At 48.6% G+C, this 14,597-nt stretch overlaps 1 protein-coding gene and 1 non-coding gene across 5 annotated transcripts in view; both read right to left on the reverse strand.

Annotated features, from left to right (window-relative positions):
* Positions 1-13,654, reverse strand: part of MYNN (myoneurin) — a 36,775-nt gene extending 23,121 nt beyond the window's left edge. The window contains exons 1-2 of one of the 4 annotated variants that reach the window (XM_077290578.1): positions 13,357-13,654; positions 11,115-11,405 (exon numbers count right to left, since the gene is read on the reverse strand). In XM_077290578.1, the coding sequence (XP_077146693.1) occupies positions 11,115-11,380 (266 nt within the window). In that variant the 5' untranslated portion in view covers positions 11,381-11,405; positions 13,357-13,654. The other 3 variants (XM_077290576.1, XM_077290577.1, XM_077290579.1) reach the window with 3 other exon arrangements.
* Positions 13,655-13,678: 24 nt separating this feature from the next.
* Positions 13,679-13,751, reverse strand: TRNAV-AAC (transfer RNA valine (anticodon AAC)). Its single transcript has one exon. It is a non-coding gene; the product is annotated as a tRNA-Val (tRNA).
* Between the last annotated feature and the right edge of the window lie 846 nt (positions 13,752-14,597).

Here is a 14,597-nt window from a genome sequence, read left to right on the forward strand (position 1 = left end):
GATGACTGCTGCCTTGACAGATGTTCAGAAGGCAGTCATTGACACACTCCACGAGGAGGTTAAGCCATAAAAGGTTATTGGCTAAAGAAGCTGGCTGTTCACAGAGTGCTGTATCCAAGCATACTAATGTAAAGTTGAGTGGAAGGAAAAAGTGTGGTAGAAAAAGGTGCACAAGCAACCGGGATAACCGCAGCCTTGAAAGGATTGTTAAGAAAAAGCCATTCAAAAATTTGGGGGAGATTCACAAGGAGTGGACTGCGGCTGGAGTCATTGCTTCAAGAGCCACCACACACAGACATATCCAGGACATGGGCTACAAGTGTCACATTCCTTGTGTCAAGCCACTCATGACCAACAGACAAAGCAAGAAGCGTCTTAGGCCCCTTTTACACATCAGGTTTTTGCCGTCAGGCACAATCTGGCGAATTTAGAAAAAAAACGATCCAGCAAAATTAGCCGCCGGATCCGTTTTTTCTCATAGTCTTGTATTAGTGCCGGATGGCCTCATGTTTCATCCGTTTTTTGCCGGATCCGTCTAAAATTTGTTATCCGGCGGCTGGAGAAAACGTACAGAGGAATGTTTTTTGTGTGCGGCGAAAAAACTCACAGCGATGTATCAGACGAAAAACTGGACTGTTGCTCAGTGGTCCAAGGTGGTGGTTTCAGATGAAAGAAAATTTTGCATTTCATTTGGAAATCAAGGTCCCAGAGTCTGGAGGAAGAGTGGAGAGGCCACAATCCAAGCTGCTTGAGGTCTAGTGTGAAGTTTCCACAATCAGTAATGGTTTGGGGAGCCATGTCATCTGCTGGTGTGGGTCCACTGTGTTTTATCAAGACCAAAGTCAGCGCAGTCGTCTAACAGGAAATATTAGAGCACTTCATGGTTCCCTCTGCCGACAAGCTTTTTGGAGATGGAAATTTCATTCTCCAGCAGAACTTGGCAGCTGTGACGTTTTTACTGCCGGTCACAGCTGCTGGATCACGCTGTCCTCTGACAGCGTGTTAAACAACTCTCTAAGGCTAGGTTTACATTGTGTTTACAGCAGCCCGTTCAACACATACGGTAACGGGCTGCTGTAAAGGCAAGTGCCGGTATGGCAGCACGCTAGCGCAGATAGAACTAGCAGATTGCTCTATCTGTGCTAGCAGTGACAGACCCGGAAACGCTGCAGCCCGCGTCTTAGGGTCCGTCACTCAATGAAGGCACATCCCTAGCGCACGCCCATTGTGGGCGTGCGCTAGTGATGCGTCTGACATTGGAGTCAATGGCGGCGTTAAACAGACTACGTTACACCGCTTTATGCCGCTGTGTAACGTAGTCCATCTAACGGACGCCTCTAACGTAATGTGAACCCAGCCTAACCGTCAGGGACGATTTTACCGCTGATGAGAGCCGCTGGTGTTTCTCGCGCTATCATGCAAATTTCTGGAGAAGTCTGTGTTCTGGTTCGCCCATCTCTAATGCCAACATTATCGATATCACCTAACAGCACACGCCTCACAAAAGAAAAGTAATTCCAGCCATCATATTAGGGGGAAGTTACCGTATATACTCGAGTTTAAGCCGAGACCCCTAATTTTGCCACAAAAAAACTGGGAAAACTTAATGACTCGAGTATAAGCCTAGGGTGGAAAATGCAGCAGCTACCGGTAAATGTCAAAAATACAAATAGATACCAATAAAAGTAAAATTAATTGAGACATCAGTAGGTTAAGTGTTTTTGAATATCCATATTGAATCAGGAGCCCCATATAATGCTCCATAAAGTTTATGATGGGCCCCATATAATGCTCCATACAAAATAGGCCCCATATAATGCTCCATACAGTTTATGATAGGCTCCATAAGATGCTCCATATTAAAATATGTCCCATATAATGCTGCACAAATGCGGATTATGGCCCCATAAGATGCTCCATAAAGATATTTGCCCCATGTAATGCTCCACAAACGTTGCTTATGGCCCCATAAGAAGCTCCATACAGTCATTTGCCCCATATGCTGTTGCTGCGATAAAAAAAAAAAAAAAAAAAATCACATACTCACCTCTCAGGCCCCCGGCACTTGTTATATTCACCTGCTCCTCGTTTCACCGCCGCCGTGTGCCGCTGTGTCTTCCATCCTCTGCACTGACGATCAGGCAGAGGGCACACACTAATCGCGTCACCGCTCCCTCTGACCTGAGCGTCAGTGCAGAGGACGGGGAAGATGCGGCGGTGGAACAAGGAGCAGGTGAATATCGCGCACTGCGTTATACTCACCTGCTCCTGGCACGGTCTCTGGTTCCCCCAGCGCCGCAGCTTCTTTCTGTAGTGAGCGGTCACATGGTACCGCTCATTACAGTAATGAATATGCGGCTCCACCCCTATGGGAGTCGGGTCCATATTCATTACTGTAATGAGCGGTACCATGTGACCGCTCACTACAGGAAGAAGCTGCAGCACCGGGGGAACCAGGGACCGCGCCAGGAGCAGGTGATTATTATTACACAGCTGCTGCTCCCCCTTCCCTGCCGACCCCTGGGTATGACTCGAGTATAAGCCGAGAGGGGCAATTTTAGCCTAAAAAAAAAAAATGGGCTGAAATTCTCGGCTTATACTCGAGCATATACGGTAATTAAATGTTTGACCAAATATAGCAGGATACATTTTAAGCTAATAATTTTGTTCAGCCCCTGACGGATATTATAAGTGACCAAATGGTCCCTGGCAGGAAAAATAGAATTAGACTTACTGGTAATTCGGTTTCTAGGAACCTTCCACGATGGCATACGGAGGTTGCCTCTTTGCCCTGATGGGGAACAGGAAATAAGAAGAGGTTAAAAGGCCCTCCCTCCTCCCACTTACCAGTGACTTATAACTGAAAACCATAGCACCGGTTTACCATTGAATCCCAGATTTTTTATCCAGGAATATAGGGAGGGAACTAGCGCCGTCGTGGAAGGTTCCTAGAAACCGAATTACCAGTAAGTCTAATTCTATTTTCTCTAGTCACATTCCACGACGGCATACGGAGGAATACCAACTAATTTGGCGCTAGGGAGGGACAACGGGCTGGAGAACTTTCCGGCCGAAGACTAAATCTTTGTTGGGCAATATGTCCAATCTATAATGCTTGGAGAAAGTATGTAATGAAGACCGTGTAGCTGCCCTGCAGATCTGTTCTGCGGATGCATCTGCTCTTTCTGCCCAGGAGACTGAAGTGGATCTAGTTGAGTGGGCCTTGATCCCTACTGGGGGAGTTTTGTCTTGAGCAAGATATGCTTCTGCTATAGCTCTCTTAATCCAGTTAGAAATAGTGCTTTTCGCTACTTTTTCCCTTTATTCTGTCCAAAGAGATGGACAATTAGATTTTGGTCGATTCTGCAAGAGCTGGTTTGCTCTAAATAATGTAGTACAATACGTCTGACATCAAGAGTATGGAATCTTTCTTCTTTTGTATTTGTGCTGGATTTTGGCAGAAGGAAGGTGGGACAATTTCCTGAGAGTGGTGGAATTCGGAGACTACCTTTGGAAGAAGAGAAGGGTCGAGACGAAGTACTATGGGGTCTTCCCTAATAGACAAGTAGGGCTCTCTTATTGATAGGGCTTGAAGTTCTCCTACTCTTCTTGCCGTGGTTATAGCCACCAGAAAGATTGTTTTGTAAACAAGATTCTGCGTAGAACAAGAGGATAAGGGCTCAAATGGTGGACCTGTAAGCCCCTGTAGTACTAAGTTACGGTCCCATAAGGGAACCACCAATTGTGTTTTAGGGTTCATTCTGCAGGCTGACGTCATGAACCTCTTAATCCAGCGATGACCTGCCAGATCCTAGTTGAAATTACAACTGAGGGCTGAGACCTGGACCTTTAATGTACTAGGCTTGAGGCCTAACTCTAAGCCTTTCTGTAGAAAATCTAGAATTTGCTACAAATTTGGATAGAGGGGATCTGGTAGATTAGGGAGGCAGAAAGATGAAAATTTCTTCCAGACCTTATTGTATATAGCGTTGGTTACTGGTTTTCTTGATCTCTGAAGTGTAGCAACTACTGGGTCTGATAGCCCTTTAGCTCTCAGCACCTGGGCTTCAGTAACCATGCCACTAGATTCCATTTCTGGGGATACAGGTGATGAATGGGTCCTTGCAAGAGCAGGTCATTCTCTACTAGCAATTGGATCGGGACGTCTACCTGCAGATCGATGATCAGGTTGTACCAACTCCTTTTTGGCCACAAAGGGGCTATTAATATAGTCAGTTTGTTCTTCTCGGATTTTTCGTAAAACTGTTGCCAAAATCGGAACTGGTGGAAACGCATAGGCCAGGTGAAAATTCCACTTCTGGGCTAGAGCATCTACTCCCCTGGAGCCGTCCCTGGGATTTAGGGAGAAGGCGGCTTCGACCTGAGTGTTTTGACGAGATGCGAAGTGGTCGATTTCCGGCAGACCCCACCTGTCTACAATCATCTTGAAGCTTCGACTGTTCAGGCTCCATTCTCCTGGCTGTATATCCTGGCGACTCAGATAGTCTGCCTGGGTGTTGGAAGAGCCTTTCAAATGTACTGCTGTCAGAGACAGTAGGTATTTCTCTGCCCAGTAGCTTATTCGGGTGGAGACATTTTTTAAGTTGTTGAACTTCGAACTGCCCTGATGTCTGACATGAGCAACTGCAGTCTTATTTTCCGAATATACTCGAATATGTTGTCCCATGATAAGTTAGCCTGCTGCTGGAAGGGCCTCCTCTACAGCTTTTAGCTCTCTGTAGTTGGACGACTTCCTGCTCGTCGTCTGGTCCCAGAGTCCTTGAAAAGGGATGTTGTTTACCATCGCTCCCCAGCCCCTCTTGCTGGTGTCTGTTGTGATTGTAGCCAACGGGACTTGAGTCCAGCTGACACCTTTGTGAAGATTTCTTAGGTTTATCCACCATGCTAGGGAGGCTCTGACTCGACCCGGCGTGTGTAAGCCTTTTGTTTAAAGAGATGGGATGGCCGTTCCAGTTTTCTAGAATATGAGCTTGAAGTATCCTGGAGTGGGCCTGAGCCCAGGGCACTGATTGGATGCAGGCAGTCATGGAACCCAGGAGTGACATGCACTCCCTGAGAGTAGGAGATCTCGTGTCCCTGAACGTCTTGACCTTTGTTACTAAGGTTAGATGGTGGTCCTCTGGAAGAAAAGACATTTGTTTTGCAGAGTCCAAGAGAACTCCCAGGAATTTCCTGGATTTGGAGGGCCGTAGCTGGGATTTCTTCAGATTCGGGACCCACCCCAGGGATGTTAGAATATCGAGAGTCTTTGATACGTGAGATTTTAGGATTGTCTTGGTGGAGGCCACTATTAGCAAGTCGTCCAGGTAAGGCACTATACAGATGCCTTGGTTCCGGATATAGGACACTACCTCCGCCATTATCTTTGAGAAGATTATTGGTGCAGAGGAGATTCCAAATGGAAGGACGTTGAACTGATGATGTTCTATCACTTGTTTATGTTTATGAATAAGCGGGCACCGTCAATCAATACAAGAATACTGGGATCACCCAATGCATACAAAACAGAGCACAAATCAAAGAAAAAGTGTATGCATAAAAAAGAAGGGGATCACCAAGAAATTTTTTTATGAAGTTTTATATAAGAATGCTTTTTATTGAAAACCACCACATACAAAAACCATTAAAAGCATTTAAAAAAAAATACACAACTCCGATTACAACGGCCGATTTTACCGATTCCATTTTGAACCTGCGGTATTTTACATGCTGGTTGAGTCCTTTCAAATTTATAATGGTACGAGACTCGCCCGAAGGCTTGGGTACTAGAAATAGTTGAGAGTAATGTCCTAGACCTCTTTCTGATACTGGAACTTGAGATATTACATTTGATCTTGTCAGGTCTCTGAGACCTACTAGCAATGCTGCTTGGTCTCTTAAAAAGGGAAGGGAGGTGACCCTGAGACCCCGTGGAGGGGAGGAGACAAACTATATTAACAGGTCCTCTCTGATGACATTGAGGACCCAGAGGCAACTGGTGATATTTTGCCACTGAAGGAAAAATTTTGAGAGTCCCCCCCCCCCGACACTGGGTTGAAGTCACCGCTTCTCCTGTTGAGACTGCTGTTGTTGGGGGATAAGGATAGTCTTTCCTCCACCTTTTGGACAGCTCCACCTCCCAATCTTGCCTTTTCCTCTCTGAGAGGCTTGGGGCTGTGAGGGACGAAAAAACCTTTTCTTAGGTGGTTTTTGTTCTGGAAGAGCTTTTTTCTTGTCTGTGGCTTTTTCCAAGATTTCGTCTACAGAAGGCCCAAAGACAGTCTCCTTTAAAGGGTATAGCACATAATTTGGCTTTGGAGGTGATGTCACCAGACCACATCTTGAGCCAGAGAGCTCTCCTAGCGGAATTAGTTTGTACAAGAGACCTAGCAGCAACTCTGATGGTTTCTATGGAGGCATCAGCCAAAAATCCAGTAGCCCTAAGAAGGCTAGGCAGAGAGTCCAGCAGTTCGCCTCTAGAGGTACCCTGAGATATATGGGACTCTAGCTCCCCTAACCAGCGGGAGAGGGCTCCAGCTACCCAGGTCGAAGCAATATTAGCTTTTAAGGCTACCGTAGAAGTCTCCCAGGATGTTTTCCAAGAGACTTCCTGTCCATCGGATCCTTCAACTGCGAAGAATTTTCAAATGGAAGGGCGGTTCTTTTCACAACTCTCGCCACCTGTGAGTCGACCTTGGGAACGTCCCATTTTACTGAATCACCTTCTATGGGGAATCTGTGTTTCATCTCAGAGGGAATGCTAAGGAGTTTTTCTGGCGATTCCCACTCTTGAGAGATCATGTCAAGTATATTAGAGAGTGTACCGGGAATCCCACACATTTACCCTTGGTTATCCCGTCAAATATCTGGTCCTGTATGGACTGAGGTTCTGACTCTTCCTCCAACCCCATAGTGCTGCGTACTGATGATACTAGATCCCCAATCCAATCCGAGGAAAAAAGATAATTCAAGGTTTCAGGGGCTATGGGTGACATGAGTTCCTCTCGTATACCAGTGGATGAAGCATAGGAGAGGTCTGATTCGGACTCAGAATCCTCAACCTGAATCTTCCTTTTCTTCCCTGGAGAAGGTGGTGGAGGGGGAGGGGTAAAAGCTGCCAGGGAAGACTGCACTTCTTGCTTAACAAGCGAGCGGATCTCTTCCAATAGGGAGGGTTGCTCTGCTCTGACTATTTTATCAGTACATGATTGCCAGAATTTTTTGTCCCATAACGAGGGCAATTTAATATTGCAGATGGCACACTTTCTCTTTATAGCAGTTTTAGGGGTACACTTGTCTCCCTGGAACGAGAGGGAGAGTGGAGTCAGATAAAGAGACCCCTTAGGCTATCTATGTAAGGACCCCATTCCTGCAGCACTTTGGCAGGGGCAGCGCTGGGCTCTGCAGGCGCAGGGCAGGTATTGCCTTCCATACCGAAGGATAGTCTTACCTGCGGCGTCTTCAGGCAGGTTTTATACTGAATAGTAGGCCCCTGCCCCCAGCAACAATCATGTTCCCTCCTCCCCTCCTGGTCCAAGCATAGAGGAATGGCGTCCTGCACAAGGTGCCGCCGGCGGAAGTGTTGCGCTCCATGGAACAGAATGACCCAGAAGTGACGTGCGCGACCACTTCCGGGCTGCCAGCTGAGCGCGAGGAGGGAGAGGAGACCGGAGAGCTCAGGGAGGACTCTGGTCGGGATCACTGGCCTGCTCTACCCTCAAGGGGGTGCGGGAAGGCCAGGAAGAAGTCCCGAGGTTACCGCCAAACGGAACGACAGGAGCAGCAAGAGGGGGAGGCGGAATGCGACCACATGTTGCCTGGCTTAGGAGAGGGCAAAGCCTCAAAAGGTACTGTAGTTGCAGGCCACCACAGCACACGGAACCTCTCTCTGTCCCATGGGGGAACAGAAAAGACACTGGTAAGTGGGAGGAGGGAGGGCCTTTTAACCTCTCCTTATTTCCTGTTCCCCATCAGGGCAAAGAGGCAACCTCCGTATGCCGTCGTGGAAGGTGACTAGAGAAAAAAATGTTCCCCACCCTTCCACTAGAGAGACTGCCATTTACTAGTTCCCAGTTTAAAACAAACATGTGCATCTCTGATCAACCAAACTAACACAGTGATGACTACTCATTGCTCTGACCCACAGTCGGGTTGTAATATGGGTGCAGAGCTGCATGTGTATTATTATACAGCATAAAACGGACCTGAGAGAACCTTCTTAATTACTGCCCCTGCATGGCCAAAAAAACATTTTTAAGTGTTTAAATGGAACCTGTCACCCCCCCAGGCGTTTTTAACTAAAAGAGCCACCTTGTGCAGCAGTAATGCTGCATTCTGACAAGGTGGCTCTTTTAGTTCTGGGTGCTGTAACTGCCAAAATAATCAGTTTTGTTATTTGTCCTAAATACCTTGTCTTCAGTCAAGGAGGCAGGCCTTTCCCCCCTGCTTTAGACGCCACACAGCTGTCACTCACATCTTCTTGGTGCCGGGCGCCGCCTCCTCACCGCTGTTTTGAAATGATGCGGCGCCTGCGCTCTTTTCTCCTGCCTTGGGCAGGCGCAGTGAGCGCTGGCCGTCTGTCCTCTGTGCGTACGTACGCCCAGCCTGTGAATCCCAGCCCCGCAGTGTCTTATGATTTATTCATACTACGGGGCTGGGATTCCTGGGCATGCGCATTGCGTGTCTAAGCCTCTCACCCTCTCCCACCGCCTGCTACAACGTGTGCATCCTCAGGTGATCCCTCCTCCGTGCAATCGCCTGAAACCTTGCCAAATCCTCACAGCTGGTGTGTGTGTGTGCAGCAGGCGGTGGGAGAGGGTGAGAGGCTTAGACACACAATGCGCATGCCCAGGAATCCCAGCCCCGTAGTATGAATAAATCATCAGACACTGCGGGGCTGGGATTCACAGGCAGGGCGTACGTACGCACAGAGGACAGACGGGTAGCGCTCACTGCGCCTGCCCAAGGCAGGAGAAAAGAGCGCAGGTGCCGGCTCATTTCAAAACAGCGCTGAGGAGGTGGCGCCCGGCGCCAAGAAGATTTGAGTGACGGCTGTGTGGCGTCTAAAGCAGGGGGGAAAGGCCTGCCTCCTTGTCTGAAGAAAAGGTATTTAGGACAAATAACAAAACTGATTATTTCGGCAGTTACAGCACCAATAACTAAAAGAGCCACCTTGTCAGAATGCAGCATTACTGCTGCACAAGGTGGCTCTTTTAGTTAACCCCTTTCTGACCTCGGACGGGATAGTACGCCCGAGGTCAGAAGCCCCTCTTTGATGCGGGCTCCAGCGGTAAGCCCGCATCAAAGCCGGGACATGTCAGCTGTTTTGAACAGCTGACATGTGCCCGCAATAGGCGCGGGCAGAATCGCGATCTGCCCGCGCCTATTAACTAGTTAAATGCCACTGTCAAACGCAGACAGCGGCATTTAACTACCGCATCCGGCCGGGCGGCCGGAAATGACGGCATCGCCGACCCCCGTCACATGCCGGAGGTCGGCGATGCTTCAGTATTGTAACCATAGGGGTCCTTGAGACCTCTATGGTTACAGATCCCCGGCAGCTGTGAGCGCCACCCTGTGGTCGGCGCTCACAGCACACCTGATTTTCTGCTACACAGCAGCGAACAGCAGATCGCTGCTATGTAGCAGAGGCGATTGTGTTGTGCCTGCTTCTAGCCTCCCATGGACGCTATTGAAGCATGGCAAGGGTAAAAAAAAAAAAAAAGTAAAAAAAAAAGTGAAAAAAAATAATAAAAATATAAAAGTTTAAATCACCCCCCTTTCGCCCCAATCAAATTAAATCAATAAAAAAAAAAAAAATCAAACTTACACATATTTGGTATCGCCGCGTTCAGAATCGCCCGATCTATCAATAAAAAAAAGCATTAACCTGATCGCTAAACAACGTAGCGAGAAAAAAATTAGAAACGCCAGAATTACGTTTTTTTGATCGCTGCGACATTGCATTAAAATGCAATAACGGGCGATCAAAAGAACGTATCTGCACCAAAATATTATCATTAAAAACATCAGCTCGTCACGCAAAAAATAAGCCCTCAACCGACCCCAGATCATGAAAAATGGAGACGTTACGAGTATCGGAAAATGGCACAATTTTTTTTTTTTTTTTAGCAAAGTTTGGAATTTTTTTTCACCACTTAGATAAAAAATAACCTAGTCATGTTAGGTGTCTATGAACTCGTAGTGACCTGGAGAATCATAATGGCAGGTCAGTTTTAGCATTTAGTGAACCTAGCAAAAAAGCCAACCAAAAAACAAGTGTGGGATTGCACTTTTTTTGCAATTTCACTGCACTTGGAATTTTTTTCTCCTTTTCTAGTACACGACATGCTAAAACCAATGATGTCGTACAACTCGTCCCGCAAAAAATAAGCCCTCACATGGCCAAATTGACGGAAAAATAAAAAAAAGTTATGGCTCTGGGAAGGAGGGGACTGAAAAACGAACACGGAAAAACGAAAAATCCCACGGTCATGAAGGGGTTAAAAAACGCCTGGGGGGGGGGTGTGTTTTGGGTGACAGGTTCCCTTTAACAGTTTTATCGAAAGCTAATCAGTCACTACATTTAACAATACAAAACTGTAAACAATATTAAGATAATACTCTGACCTGATGAAGCTGGAGTATTCACATTAAAAAAATCTATGTCAGAAAGGCAAAACAATCCCAGTTATAAAGATGAGCATTTTAGGAACCCAGCTATAAACTGAAATATCTCACAAAACAAAAGGTACTTATTCTCTGTTCACCCAGACTGACTTGACAGCTACAGCTTGTACTGAGCAGTAAGATCTCAGCAGTTAGAGGGGCATTAGGAACACTGGGGAGCTGTCAATAAGGCCCAGTGGGTGGAGATTGGGTCAAACTTTAATAAAGGACTACACAGCCATTCTGATATGAATTTTTTTAAAAAGTACACCAGCCTCATCAGGTCTAAGATGTATTTAGTATTGTATGAAGTTTGTACTGTGAAATCTAGTGATAGATCTGCTTTACTTCTCAGTCTTGTGGAAGATTCTTGATAGGAATAAAATTAACCATCACTTTCATTTCAATGTTAACTTTATAGGTAAGGTAAAAGACAAGCTCCTCACCTGTCAGCATGTAGGTTACCGCTATAAATAAAGTCCAACATTGTCTGGAAAGCAGCTGCTGTCACTTCCTTCTGGTCCAGGAGAATGCTACAGTTCAAGGTGTCCTTGAAACGGGCCCTGAAATAGTCACTGAAAGAAGCCAACACATTCCTATGAGCTTTGTACTGGACGTCACCGATCACAATGGTGCAGTCACACAGGAAGCCGGCCTCTCTCTGCGTCTTTAATTTGTCTAACAACCGTTTACAGTGCTCAACACGGGCCATGTTAGCGAGGCCTGGGATGTCTCACCTGGAAGAGGAGATCACAATGAGCACACACATGTGCCAGCAATAAGCAGAAATAGCACAAGATCAAAAACTCTGTCAGTCTCACGACGTGCGATCAGTCCAACAAATCCTGTTTTCAGCCAAGTTTTGCAGAAACACTGCATTGGGGACACGCCATCAGTTGGGTGTGACATTTTGGGGACCTTCCCTTTTCAAGAGTTAAATAGAGGCTGAAGCCCTCATCTTAATGGACTGATCTCACTGATTGAGCTTTTGCATCATGTACTTTCATACATTCCTAAATCACAAAGTAGCATTGAGAAACATACTTTGTACCGGTGTGTATGGCTGGAACGTCTTACACAAACTCCCGAGTGTTGGCTGGTAAGACGTTGCGTAAAATTGGCACGATTTTACTTGCTTTTACTAGCATGTTTTCCCGTTCATTTAAGAGGGGGAAAACGTACATTCTTGCGGTGGCGTAAAATTATTTTTATTATTTGTACAGTGAAGCCTACGGAACGCAACATCCTAGAAATCCCTTTATTGTACAGGATCGGAGATGCCATGGTCGCCTGTGTGACACTTCTCCATCCACATCTATGGGACCAGCAGCTCAGTATCTCAGACAGTCCCATAGAAGTGAATGAGACACTGGTCTCTATACACACAGGGACTTGGGACTCCCAACCGTCACTGGTGTATAGGGGGTGTATGGCAAAGCAGGAGAACCCATTCAGTAACATTGTCAGCTGATAATATGTGACATCAGAGGTGATAACAGGACCTGTAGGGGCCACCCACACAGACAGGACGGCAGCTGCGGGGGCCATTAGACAGACAGGACGGCAGCTGCGGGGGCCATTGCACAGACAGGACGGCAGCTGCGGGGGCCATTAGACAGACAGGACGGCAGCTGCGGGGGCCATTAGACAGACAGGACGGCAGCTGCGGGGGCCATTGCACAGACAGGACGGCAGCTGCGGGGGCCATTGCACAGACAGGACGGTAGCTGCGGGGGCCATTACACAGACAGGACGGCAGCGGCGGGGGCCATTACACAGACAGGATGGCAGCGGCGGGGGCCATTACACAGACAGGACGGCAGCTGCGGGGGCCATTAGACAGACAGGACGGCAGCTGCGGGGGCCATTGCACAGACAGGACGGCAGCTGCGGGGGCCATTAGACAGACAGGACGGCAGCTGCGGGGGCCATTAGACAGACAGGACGGCAGCTGCGGGGGCCATTGCACAGACAGGACGGCAGCTGCGGGGGCCATTGCACAGACAGGACGGTAGCTGCGGGGGCCATTACACAGACAGGACGGCAGCGGCGGGGGCCATTACACAGACAGGATGGCAGCGGCGGGGGCCATTGCACAGACAGGACGGCAGCTGCGGGGGCCATTAGACAGACAGGACGGCAGCTGCGGGGGCCATTGCACAGACAGGACGGCAGCTGCGGGGGCCATTGCACAGACAGGACGGTAGCTGCGGGGGCCATTACACAGACAGGACGGCAGCGGCGGGGGCCATTACACAGACAGGATGGCAGCGGCGGGGGCCATTGCACAGACAGGACGGCAGCTGCGGGGGCCATTACACAGACAGGACGGTAGCTGCGGGGGGCCATTACACAGACAGGACGGTAGCTGCGGGGGCCATTACACAGACAGAAGGGCAGCGGCGGGGGCCATTGCACAGACAGGACGGCAGCGGAGAGGATCACCACAGACAGAAGGGCAGCTACCCACACAGACAGGACAGCAGCTCTGGGGAACAACTATAGAGAGGACGACAGCTGTGGTGACCATCACACAGACAAGACAGCAGTTCTGGGGGGCACCACACAGGACGGCAGCTCCAGCGACCACCGCACAGTGAGCACAGGCCACAGCAGAAGCGGGCAGCGCTCTGTGTTTACACTGTGTCCCCCGCAGCGAGAATAACCCCAAACATCCGCGCCGCTCACCTCACCAGTCAGCCATTGTTGTAGCCGGAATGGCGTAGCGGGATGACGTCACTTGAGCTCATTAACTCTTGGATCGCCGGGAGCAGAGTGATGCTGGCCGTGCAAGGTAGTGTGGAGCCGAGAGCGGCATCTGTGGTGGTGACACAGCGTGTGGGCACGTGAGCGGCACAAGAAGCACCCGGCACATACACATAGCGCAATACACGGTAATACAAGGGTTAAACACCGGAGATGGAGACTGAAAGTGAAAACACAAGTGGGAAGGAACAATAAGAAAAAGAAAAAGGGATTAAAATAAAAAATAGCTTGGCAGCAGAAAACGTGTTTCCGCCCGGTTTCGAACCGGGGACCTTTCGCGTGTTAGGCGAACGTGATAACCACTACACTACGGAAACCGCCATGTGACAGCTGCTACTGTGTGCTGCTGTGACAGAAGCCAGAGACCCCTCCATGTAGCTTCATATACCATAGCTACATAGTCTGTCACATGAGGAATTCTACACGTTTTATTCCTGCATAACAGATCATTTTGCACCCAGAGTCTGTTACCTGGTTGTCAGTGCCAGAAACACAGGATGATTTTTCTGGTACTGTAAAGGATTTATGCCAGCTAAGGCTTCTTTCAGACTTCCATCGGTACACGGCCATCGCTTAGCGTCAGCGCGACGTACCGACAGACGTTGAAGTTTTTTAGCACAACATGGGCAGCGGACGCAGTGTTTCAACGTGTCCACTGCCCATTATGAAGCCGCAGGGAGGAGGGGGTGGAGTTCCGGCCGCGCCTGCGCAGTTTAAAATGCAGGACCCAAAGTACGAAAAAACGTTCCCTTGAATGTTTTTTTCGATACGACGGCCCGCCAAATACCGACGCATCCAGTGCACGACGTATGGAACATGCAACTTTGCAGGATGCGTTTTTTACACAGAACAACGCATTGTGACGTCTTGTCAAAGACAGAAGTGTGAAAGTAGCCTAAGAAGTTATCCCCGACCCAGTAGCGCAGCTACCAGAGGGTGCGGGTGCCCCAGTGCTCTGAGGGGGCCCACCTGGGGCTACGCTACCCTAACAACACGCTGATACAGTTACCTTCTGCGGCAGAGCAGGGAGAATCGATTTCCCTGCTCTGCCGCTATGGGGCCCCTGAGCAGGCGGGGGGCCCCGCCCGTCATTGCAGGGTCAGCTGTACCAGCATTTAGCCGATACAGCTGAACGCAATGATGAGGGAAGTTGCGCTGCGCTC

Source organism: Ranitomeya variabilis, chromosome 2 (assembly GCF_051348905.1).
Source record: "Ranitomeya variabilis isolate aRanVar5 chromosome 2, aRanVar5.hap1, whole genome shotgun sequence".
Lineage (NCBI taxonomy): Eukaryota > Metazoa > Chordata > Amphibia > Anura > Dendrobatidae > Ranitomeya > Ranitomeya variabilis.